This window comes from Mercenaria mercenaria, chromosome 4 (assembly GCF_021730395.1).
Source record: "Mercenaria mercenaria strain notata chromosome 4, MADL_Memer_1, whole genome shotgun sequence".
In the NCBI taxonomy this organism is placed as follows: domain Eukaryota; kingdom Metazoa; phylum Mollusca; class Bivalvia; order Venerida; family Veneridae; genus Mercenaria; species Mercenaria mercenaria.
This window is the reverse complement of record NC_069364.1, coordinates 78,447,981-78,460,664: the sequence shown is the minus strand read 5'-3', so window position 1 is coordinate 78,460,664 and position 12,684 is coordinate 78,447,981. Positions and strand designations below refer to the sequence as shown.

Below are 12,684 nucleotides of genomic sequence, written 5' to 3'. Positions count from 1 at the left end.
CTTTTATACAATTTTGTGCTTTTCATTGCTACCTGTGCAATTTCTATACAACTTCTAATTAGTACCTGTGCCATTTTTATTGCTACCTGTGCCATTTTTAATCATACTTTGTTCTCAGTACCTTTGCCAATTTGAAAAGTACTTGTTCCATTTTTATACAACTTTGTACTTGGCACAAGTACTAAAAAAACTGTGATATACTCTTCACAGAGCATGATTACAGCCATTATTTGGTAAATCAAAACAGAAAGTTCTACCAAATATTCCTTATTTGGCATTAATAGCATACAGTGATTTATTTACTGCTGTTTATCCTGTAATTCTTCAATGTCCCTGTGGCTATCATTCAGTTTACTGCAGACATTAGCATTCCCTGCTGGATCTATTACTTGGTCAATAATTACATTACATCTTGTTTACCCAACCATTTATGTACAACTGGTCAATAATTTTGTATTGGCCAATAATCTAGAGTAAACTGACCTAAATTACCTCAGGACACTTCCAGTTAGTTCTTGGCTGTACTGACTGTTAAAATTACCAAGAACCATCAGACCTCAATCAAATTAGTTTCAAAATATATCTACAACACTTCACCACCAAAAAAATTATTGGTTAGTTTATGAAACACTGTAGACCATGTCTGAAGTGACCATCACCTTCCAATAATAAACTGGCACAAGTATCAACTAAATTGCTCCCCCAAGACCCCATCATATACTTTAAGGTAGTTTTGCATGTTCAGATCAATTTTTTTTCTACAATATAAAATTTGACTCAACCCTGATGTTTTAAAACTTCAGAATATACTTAGAAAATCTGGCAAATGAAAAAGATACGATCCTCTGCTTTTTTTTTCTTTTGCTAAGCTGATTTGAAAACTTTGGACCTCACACAAATTTTCATAATGGGTGTCTATGGGAAATATCACAATTTTGATAAAATTTTTGGGAACCGAACTTTTTTTACAATGTTGATTTTAAATTAAAATTCTTTAATGACCATATGGTCTGTAATACAGTGAAATAAAATGTATAGGTTTTTGAGATATCTGACCATGATTAAAAATTCCCACATTACATTCTGATTTTAAGACATTATTTGGAATTACTAACATATCAAATGTTTTACTATCGTATTTTATCCTGTGAAGCTTCACTGAAAAATAGTAATGTGATGTTTCAACAAATTTACTAACGAGTTGCCATTTATTCATAATATTATGATTTTCATTTCCATATAAAGACTCCAGCAGTGATTCATTTTGCCGCGCGTCCTGCGTCAAAGACGCATATTTTTCACCGGGGACGCGTTAATTTGAAATGTGTGCAGCCGCGGGACGCAAACAATTTCACTGACGTGTACCTTCGTTTACTCCCTCTAATGGTTTAAAAAGTAGAACGGATGTCGTGGATAATTTTCATGCGTCAAAACTACCTTATCACCGTTCGATTTGTAAAGCATATTCTGATTGGACAGTAGTGATTTTTTTAACCAATCGGTGACGGTCATTTATTTTATGTTTGGGAGTATTGTTTCCAAAGTACCCGGATATTTCGGCCAAAATATTTCAACAATCTGACGATGCCGTTGAAAAAACAGCAGAAGTTAGATCCCAAACAGCAAAAACTTTCCGATTTTTTTGGTCTAACTTTGAGTGAATCGTCGGGTACTGAAGAAGTGAGCATTTCAATAGAAAATGAAGCAGCGGCTGCGAGCACGTCAGAAAATCAAGATAAGAAAAAAAGAAAATTTGTTTCTAAATGGCTCACTCTTTATTCGTGGTAACACTATGACGAAAGTGAAGATTATATGTACTGAACAATCTGTACTGACAACGTAAAAATGAACAAAGCTGCAAAGAACAGAAACTTTCAAAATACAACTTTTAACAGTTTTTTTTTCTCCTCATCCTGTTTAGTTCAGTTCTGGTGCAGATATATAGGATGTAAAACCTATTAAATCAATCAGTCAACCAATATACAATGTACAGGATGTGAAAAAGCAAACAATTCAAATTTGGGACTTGCTGTTTCATGATATATAATTTTTATATTGAGTCCCTTTTTGACTCATTACTCACTGGCTGGGACTCATTGTTTCAAAATATGTGAGTCCCATGGACTCGTATCTTCAGATTTCAAAATGAATCACTGCTCCAGGCTTTAATCTATGTTATATGGATAAATAACGTTATGCCATTACGTCAGGTTTATCAAATCTGCAGAATTACCTTAATCATACGCATGGATCTTGAATTTAAAAGATGACAGAGTCAAAGGTATAGGAAGTTTGGGGTCCTTGTTATGTTTATTATGTAAATATATTCATAAACATGTACAGAAAAATTCTATATTAATTTTTGTTAAGCACCCAAAACTAATTCATGATCATATCAGTCCATGATCATTCATGACCTAATTTCATATAATAATCAGTACATAAGGTGTGTTCACTAACGAAAACTCGTGAAAAGTTCTGAGATATTTTATGAACTAAACATCTCTGCCGAACTTAATTCATGAACAATTCATTTAAAGTTATTTAAAAGAGTAAAGGAAAAATAAATCAAACTATAATAACAAACAAGAGGGTCACAAGTGTACATTAGGTTTCAAGTGTGTTTGTTTAAAGTAATGGTACAAGTACAGAGTTAGGTTTCTTCTATGTTAGCCTATATTATATACATGTCACACATTTTTAAACCTAGGGCAATAATTTGAACAATTACAGTACACAATACAACTCTGATATATCACACGCTATGTCCCTGTTGTCACACACAGGGGCGTTGCCATTTTTGATCTTTAGGGACAATAATTTGGACAATAATGGTAGAGAGTCAAACCCTTATATCACATGCCAAATATCAAAGCTTTCCAAAGTCTGACAGCTAAAAACCTATTTTTAACCAAAAAGACCAATATGTTCAATGAACTGGAACCATTTGAACGGCTACCCAGAGATCATCTGTGTAAAATTTCATCAGAATCTATTCAGTGGTTTTTGAGGAGATGTTGTTTAAAGAAACTGTTGATGAAAAGTGACCACGCCGTCTGGGGGCCATGTTGTTTTTGACAAATCAGAAAAATTTGAACAAGATTTGTAGAAGTTCACACAAGGACAATTTGTGCGAAATTATTTTCTAAGTTTCTATTCATAATACATAATACCCATAACATATAATAGGGAAAAAGAGACCACCCTACCTGGAAGCCATGTTTTTTGACGAATCAAAATAATTTGAACAAATCTTGGAAACGAGTCGCACAAGGACCATTTGTGTAAAATTATTTTAAAATCAGGCTAGAAGTTTCACACAAGAAGATTTTTTAAATTTCCACTATAAACATAAAGGTAAAAGTGACCACGCCCTCTGGCATCCATGTTTTTGACAAATTGGAATAATCTGAACAACCTTGGACAAATTTTGTGTGAAATTATTTCAAAATCTTCTTTCAAAATCAGTTTTGGAGGAGATGTTGTTTGAAGATTTATCTATTTTTAGCCCTGGTGGCCCCTATGTTGGTAGAGGACTATCCAAGGAACATCCACGCCAAGTTTCATCAAAATCCATTCAGTGGTTTGGAGGAGATGTTGTTTAAACAAAATTGTTGACAACGGATGCACGCACAACGGACGACGGACACAGCATGATCACAATAGCTCACCATGAGCACTTTGTGCTCTGATGAATTAAAGAGAAAGTACTTGAGTACAATGAGCATTAGATAAGTAGTTATGACACTGCCATTACTTAACATTAAAAAAAAAAACTAGAGATGCTTTTGAGAAAAGTGCATGTCTCCCACAACTGCCCCTATGAAAAATGTCTAGTTTCTCTAGATGGTTTAGACAAGTGGATCCAATTAGATGGTCTGGACGAGTGGATCCAATCAGTAATTCAAGGGCCATAAATCAAGTGCCTGGGTGGATTTGGCTAGTTATCGAACTTGGCTAAGGTCTGATGGCCAAACACATTTTGTTCAAGTTTGGTGAAGATTGGATGAGGAATGTTCCACTTAGAGCGGACAAGAGTAAAAAGGCAGATTTTTCGGTAATTCAAGGGCCTTAACAATCCAAAATGCCTGGACCGATTTGGCTAGTTATTGAACTTGGCCGAGGTCTCATGGTCAAACACATTTTGTTCAAGTTTTGTGAAGATCTGATGAGAAATGTTTGACTAAGAGTGCGGACAAGTGTAAAAAGGCCGATTTTTCGGTAATTCAAGGGCCTTAACTCCAAAATGCCTGGACCGATTTGGCTAGTTATCGAACTTGGCTGAGATCTCATGGTCAAACACATTTTGTTCAAGTTTGGTGATGATCGGATGAGAAATGTTCGACCTAAAGAGTGCAGACAAGAGTAAAAAGGCCGATTTTTGGTAATTCAAGGGCCATAACTCCAATACGCCTGGACCAATTTGGCTAGTTATCGAACCTGGCTGAGGTCTAATAGTCAAACACATTTTGTTCAAGTTTGGTGAAGATCGGATGAGAAATGTTTGACTTAGAGTGCGGACAAGAGTAAAAAGGCCGATTTTTGGTAATTCAAGGGCCATAACTCCAATACGCCTAGACCAATTTGGCTAGTTATCGAACTTGGCTGAGGTCTGATGGTCAAACACATTTTGCTCAATTTTGGTGAAAATCTGATGAGAAATGTTAGACTTAAGAGTGCAGACAAGCTTTGTGACAGACACACAGACAGACTGGAGTAAATCAATATGTCTCCCACACCACTGTGTGGTTGGAGACATAATAAAAGCTGATGTAATGAGTTAATAAGCTTAATATGTTATCTGACTTTAAATCTTGTCATTTTAATCAAAATTAATTTCTCCCCAAAATCCACACAAGAGGGCTCAGAAAAGATATCTAAGTCCAAAGGACAGTAACAACAAAGGGCAGAAATTTAACCAAAAAGAAAAAAAAAATTCTTACAAGGTACAGATATGTCAAAATACACCTAAAAATTGGAAGTACCATCCATATTGTACCACAGAAAAGTGGTCTCGGTTTTTCCCTACGGCCAATAACAAAAAAGTTACTAAAAATAAGCTATTTATAGTAACGTAAAAGGGAAGTAATTGACAAAATTTTTTATTGTAAGTGAACAAAAGAAGGATCTGCCGAATAAATCTGTTGACATAAATGAAATTTCAGATCAGTATCTTCATTAGTTTTGGAGATATACCCATTTTAATTTGAAATAAAGGGAGGTTATTTGACATAAAATCAGTCCATAGTTATCTACCCTGATTGGCTCAGTCCAACTTATGACAATAATGAAATTTCAAATAAGTCCTATAAGTACTTACTGATATAAATCCATTTTGATTACAATCAGGGGAGGTAATCATATACAAAATAATTCTGAACCTACGCTTGGATCCGATTGTCATGGAATCCAAGAATTATTGTTGTTGAAGTTATTTTGGAAGTTTGTATCAAATAAAACCATAAATGAAGTCTCTATACGGCTGCAAAAGACAAAATAGCCAATTTTGGACCTTTAAGGGGCTATAACCCATGAAGAAATCTGGCCAATTTAAGAAAGGAACCAAGATCTTGTGGTGATACAAGTTGTGTGCAAGTTTGGTTAAAATCGAATCATAAATGAAGCTGCTATTGTGCAGACAATGTCAAAATAGCTTATTATGGCCCTTTCAGGGGCCATAACTTTGAAACCCATTATGGGACCTGGCCTGTTCAACTAAGGAATCAAGATCTTATGGTGACACAAGTTTTGTGCAAGTTTGATTAAATTCAAATCATAAATGAAGCTGCTATTGTGCAGACAAGGTCAAAATAGCTAATTCTGGCCCTTTCAGGGGCCATAACTCTGGAACCCATAATGGAATCTCGCCAGTTCAAGAAAGGAACCAAGATCTTATGGTGATACAAGTTGTATGCAAGTTTGGTTAAAATCAAATCATAAATGAAGCTGCTATTGTGCAGACATGGTCAAAATAGCTAATTCTGGCCCTTTCAGGGGCCATAACTCTGGAACCCATAAAGGAATCTGGCCAGTTCAAGAAAGGAACCAAGATCTTATGGTGATACAAGTTGTGTGCCAGTTTGGTAAAAATCAGATCATAAATGAAGCTGCTATTGTGCAGACAAGGTCAAAATAGCAAATTTTGGCCCTTTCAGGGGCCATAACTCTGGAACCCATAATGGGATCTGGCCAGTTCAAGAAAGGAACCGAGATCTTATGGTGATACAAGTTGTGTGCAAGTTTGGTTAAAATAAAATCATAAATGAAACCACTATCGTGCAGACAAGAAATTGTTGACGGACGCATGCACTGATGGACTGACGACGGACGACGGACAAAGGGTGATCACAAAAGCTCACCTTGTCACTACGTGACAGGTGAGCTAAAAATGTGGTGTTCACTGTGAAAGTGATTAGTGGTACAAACTTATTAACATACGATTTTTGCAAGATATCCCAGATGAAATGATGATCATGGTCACCACAATTTTTTATGGTTGACCATGTTTTAACGTGGTCAACCATCAAATACCATGGTGAAAACATGGTCAGGACCACGGTCGACCACGGTGAGATAAGACTGGCCATGGTCAGAAAAGACGATCAACAATTTGACCATGATCTACCGTGGTCAACTTTATCTAAGACTTCTTTCACTCACTTTATCATTTTTTAGTGTCATACATTCTATCCCAAACTTGGTGGAAATGAATGATGATGAAATATTTCACCCCAAATGTGGATGAGTAGCTTTAACTTAATTTGTAGAAATAGGGGTTTACTGTTATCATGTTTATCATTGTCGGTCAATAGCTATACATAGCTAATGTTGTATTATATGTAACACCGACTTTTAATAAAATTTGTATCTTGTATCAATTTTTCAGTTCGTAAAAGGTCAAGGTCACAGTAACTGCTACTGCAAACAGTATCAGATCAGTAACTGTACAACACTTGAACCGACAGCAGTCAAACTTCATAGAATGATTGCCTGTGCCATATGCTATGATCACGCTGTAATAGACCATGACCTATTTATGAACTGCTCATGAATTTAATAATGCTCATGAACTGTTAAATCATAAACTGTAAAATGTGATCATGATCAAATTCATAAACTGTTCATGAACACATTTTTCTAATGACATTTTCGACAGGGCGTCTATTATAAGTTCATCATTTAAGTGCAATTATCCATCATGTTAAAGATAAGATGAATAACTAACTGCAAAAATCGTATAACACAATGCTGATATTCAAAAACAAACCAGACTGCACACATAACATGCATGCTTTGACATTCGAAGGTTCGTAACTCTGTCAAATCTATGTTTTTTGAGGAACAATGCATAAATGTAGAATTTTATAAGTGCTTTTTTCCATACTGAATTTATATGAATAAGTTCATTAAAATAATATCAAAATGCTAGGCCCTGCCTATATTTTATCATTATAGAATACTATAGACCAAGTACATTCAAACATGCAAGACCATCTTCTTTGCAAGAATGTGAACTTCATAATGTTACTAAGCAAGTTTAATACCAAAATTATGTACAGATCAAACTAATGTGTCATAAAAAAAGAAGTTAAAGAACAAAGGAAATGCTGCACGTACGATAATATGATTTATTTACAATTTAGGCCCTTTTAATGAAAAAGATTCTGTGGCACAGACTTTCTCCTCACATTTATTTTTTTTTTTGGCATAATCAATTCCTGCCAGAAATTATTAGTCACAGACCAGACAATTTCTACATTTTAAAATGGGAGACGCTGAAAGCAAGGACAAGTGGCCATTTCAATCTGCAACCCCTGATAAGTAGGAATAACATCAGGATATATATATACTGAAACATTTTTTTAAAGAAACAAATTCTGATGGACCGTCGCTATCAACCTTAACAGAACAGCTATTGACACAATTATGTTTTGGGACAAGAACTTTAGATTTATCTTAACAGTAATACTACATGCACACATGCATGCATGCACGTATGCTTGCACGTATGCATGCACGCACACACTCGCGCACACTACATATATGACAACTACACACAAATTTTTATTTACCTTTTGGGACATGGAAAACTCATTCACTGCTTTGTTCACATTAAATCCAAATCTGGAATTTTTATTTTCCATTGCTGGTTTCCTATTATCCAAAACTGGAGCCGGGATACAGCTATTGTTGTTAACAACATCACTATTGTTTCCGTCACTCCCATTATCTGCTTTACTAACGCTTCTCCGAAATTTCAACATTTTTACTTTTCTATTGTAAGTAACAATTATTTTCCATAATTCAATAAAAATTCATCGTTTTCTTTTAACACTATACAACAATCTATATCCATGTTATCATTATTTCATCCTACAACTGTAAATTTTAACAAGCCTGCATATCTTCTCCAGCATAAGCTTTTAAGCATTATTTATAAATCTTTTTGTTATCAATTAAAACATCACAATATCCTGATGATAATCTGACAACAGGTAACATTAATTTCCCCTGGTTTTCTTTCAACTTATCTTCATAAAAAGTTCACTTTTCTTTCCCTATACACACAATCTAAAAACCTCAAGGTACAACAGATTATTGAAAAGGCATGCAATCCAATTAATTCATCCGCATGTTTTTACAACACTGCAATTTCCTTTTCAAGCCACCTGTTTTTCAAACATGTTAATTACAAATCTGCATCCTTTCATCAAATCAAGGTGAGCTAAACCTACAAATTCTGTATTCAATTTCAACTTTCTCTCTAAATTTAGTTTTTGTACCTGTCAAAAATCACAGGTGCTGTACACTATATTCTTGACAGGACGAAGTTAATGTCAACAAAATCTAAAAAAAAAAAACTGATCCTTTCATAAGTAACTGAATCCCTAAGATATCCTTAATGAATGTTTCAGCGACTTTTGCAAATCAGCATTTATAAAAATATATTTAATTTTGAATATAATTATGTCTATATAAATGAGTCTAATTCTGAACAGACTAAATATATTAAACAGCTTAGCTAAAAATAAAAGAATGAGAAAAAAATATAACTGCCCAAGAACAATACTAATTGTTACTTTTTTAAGCTCCACAGTAATTCCAGAAAAGAAAAATAATTACACTTGGAGTCTTGATCTATAGTAGTCTTGACAAAGTATGATTTTATCAGCGGCAGTTGTAATTCTCGCAATTCTACCAAACCCATTGATCTTTCATGTAACAATAATTACTTCTACTTTCTTTCTTTGAATAATACATACCGATTTACGTTACCTTGACTTAATTGATAAACAATAGCGCTGATAAAAAGGCTACAAATCCGACATTAAATTAACAACTTTCCATTATTATTTTATGTAACCTCGAGCAGAAAAACATCCCGATTATTATTAATTATTTAATATCATTACTTTTCTTGATATTACATCACATTAATAGAAGTGTTTGCGTCAGTGTTAATCAAACTGTATGTTATGTACGCTTTTTATTATTTCGACTTGAGATCTCTGAACCTACTTTCCGTAATTCTAAACACACGGTTTATTCTTAAAAGCTGAATTGAACCACTAATGACAGTTTCTAAAATTAAAAAGTTTCAAGATGATTTTCATCTTAAATAGCAAACAATTTCATGTTAACGTGTGTGAATGATACTATAATCTCCCACATTTGGATGATTTAATGGGGTTCAAGTGTTGTATTATACAAAAATATCATTTGCACTTGACATTTTGTTAATAATCCATTATAGAAAAAAGCCACAGCGTTCATTCTCATCCAATCCACTTATAACCACAAACATTTTTTTTAACAATCAAATACTGTTTTTGTATAATTCACCAATCTTTTTCTTCATTTTCCAAACTTCAAAGGATGATTTTTTCACATTTCACACAAAACTGGATTATGATTACATCTTGTTTTCACTGGGAAATTTTGACTTGTTTTGTTTAAGTCATGAAACTAATTTTTCTAATTTTCATTGGTTTAAACTGTGTTTTAACAAATTAACTCCGAAAAGTGTGCATCAATTCTGAAGAAAAACAAGCAAATATACCTATAGTTAATTAATTATTTATTTAATTGTTTTCTTTCATATTTTTGCAATATTATTTTAAAGAGTAATTTCTCCAAACTTAACTGTTTTTGTTTATATTTCATTTCAGGTTTTTTTTTTTTTTTTTTTTTTTCAAAAATAGGCGTTTCCCTGTTTACAAGATTCAAATTTACATTCAATTAAACTTTTCACATCCACCAACCACTTTTTTTCCCATTATTTCTATTTTAAAGTTATTAAAATTAATAAAACATTCCAGCAGTGAATCGGAGCTGAGATATTCCAACTGTTGCCTTTAAAGGAATGACACACAAACATTTCTCCATGACACATTGACAATTTTTCCCTGTGGGCCAAAATCTGGCAAAATATTGGAATTTGTGCCAATTAATGATTTATTAATCTTCCCTACTGCAGTCTCTCTGTACACTGACCACACAGTGACTATATTATGGACTCGACAATGTGGTATTGGACACCAGTCCCACCCTGAGGCTGCGGATGAAAATTAGTTTATTTTTGATAATTGAGTTAATTTTTCATCACGATGAATCAGAAACTATACAATAACACCACTGTCAGGGCTTTGATCATAAAATATCAAAGATAATTTCTCACTGAATCTTTTCCATTACAGCCTATTTTAGTCATTATATTAAAAACAAAGAGAGGGAGAAATGACATTCTCAGTTAGTACAATGTCCATGATCATTATAAGGCTTCCCCTTAAAGTACAAAGCATATACACAGTACATGTATTATGAGTGTACGACAGACTGATTGGTACATGAAAGTCATGGTATATTTCTGACAGAAATAGTAGTTTTTAGAAGAAGTCCATCAAGTTTTTTGAAAACTGTGCAATATTTTTTATCTTTAATGAATGTAATCAACCTGAAAACTGTTTACTTGTATTTTCAAATTATGCTATTACCTCCCTGTATATGTTTTTTTTTCAATTCTAAACTTTCTTACATGACCAAAAGTCAATGCAGTTATATGCACAACAAGTAAAATCAGCAGTAATTTAAGTAATAGCTAGACAAAATGTTTCACAATCAGCACTGATTTTGAAGCGAAACTGAGACTGCTTTAACTGATATTTCCACCCCTAAACTGAAATATGTGGAAATTCCTTTAAAGCAGGTCCCAAAGATGATATTTCAACCCCACAGTGACAAGAGAATTTCATTGATTTTTGTAAGGACAGCCACCACAATACTATCTTCGTCATGCCACATTGACATCCGGAGAGGGCATAATGTGACAATATGCACTTTAGCTGCCAGTAAATATTTGTATAGTCATTTCTATAGTGGAGTCCATTATCACCATGACAATATTGTCTCTTACTCCAGTGACCTGGACTGACACAAACACTGCTGCTACTTTATCAGTCTTTAATCCAATGATGTTTAGGCCCGGTCACACCGACTGAACTTTGTTGGAGCGTTCCTGGAGCGGTGAAAAAATTTCATCACCGCTCGTTACCGTTCACCACTGTTTAACAGAAGTTGGCCCCCATTAAGGCAACGCCGTATACGCTCGGCCACCGCTGATGGTCCCTCCTACCGCTCCGAAAGTTTTGAGCTGCACAAAATATTGCGAGCGGTGAGGAGCGGGCAATTTTCCGCTCCGGCAAAGTTCACCACCGCTCTAACAACGCCCAGTCAAGTTTGGCACCGCAAGACGCAAGTTCGTGGACGCTTGGGTCCACTAGGCCAACGCAGAAATCTTGAACGCTGGACCACCGCTGCTTCCCCAGCTTTGCCCGGGCGGTGATTAAACGTTGCACAAACTTTGGTGGAGCGGTTGTAAGCATTTTACGAGCGGACACGGGATTGCTGGAACGGTGTCGGGCGTTGAAGCAGCGATCCATTGCGGTGATGAACTTTGGTTTGGCGTTGGTATGGAGGTGTCGGAGTGGGACCAGAATTTGGCGCTCGGGTCACTGCTAAACCAACGCTCGCTACCGCTCGCTACCGTTAAACCAACGCTAAAGCAACGCCGGCTTCAGCGGTGCACCTCTAAGGCAACGCCCGTGTTTTTGATTTTGTTCCCATTTTGTGCGCGGTGACGAGGGTTGTCTAAATTCCGCCCCCTCTCCCTACCGTTGAAGGAACGCTCCAACAAAGTTCGGGCGGTGTGACTGGGCCTTTAGTTTCTTGTACTGGCACCATTATTTCTAGTTACATTCTTGTTGATATGCATCTCATTCTTTATGTAAGTTTGGTTAAAAAGTAATATTTTACATTTTTTCAGAAAAAAAAATGAATTAAGCTTTAATGTTACAAACAATCCATATACACCAAACTGGGGCACCCCTACACAAACTGGGGCATCCCTACAACAAGATGGACCATACAGAAGATCACTGGACCAGATTATCCCAGTTATTTTAGCTTTTAACATTTACATGCAAATGTTTAATTTGTCATTAGATAACAAGAGCTGTCCATAAGACAGCACGCTCGACTGTTCTCAGTGCTTGACTCTGAATTAGAGCTTTGCCAGTAAAAACTTTATAAAACTTTAACCTAAAAAGGGGCATAACTCTGTCAAAATTCAAATCAGAGTTAATGGGATTGTTTCTCCTGGAGTAGACTTTGATAGTAAATAACTAT

The 12,684-nt window shown here is 35.0% G+C and overlaps 1 protein-coding gene across 1 annotated transcript in view; it reads right to left on the bottom strand.

The window, feature by feature from the left end:
* Positions 1-10,947, bottom strand: part of LOC123552244 (neuron navigator 3-like) — a 227,660-nt gene extending 216,713 nt beyond the window's left edge. Inside the window, exon 1 of the mRNA XM_053542290.1 lies at positions 8,073-10,947. Coding sequence (XP_053398265.1) covers positions 8,073-8,264 — 192 coding nt within the window. The 5' untranslated portion in view covers positions 8,265-10,947. The remainder of the gene's footprint in view (positions 1-8,072) is intronic.
* Positions 10,948-12,684: the final 1,737 nt, after the last annotated feature.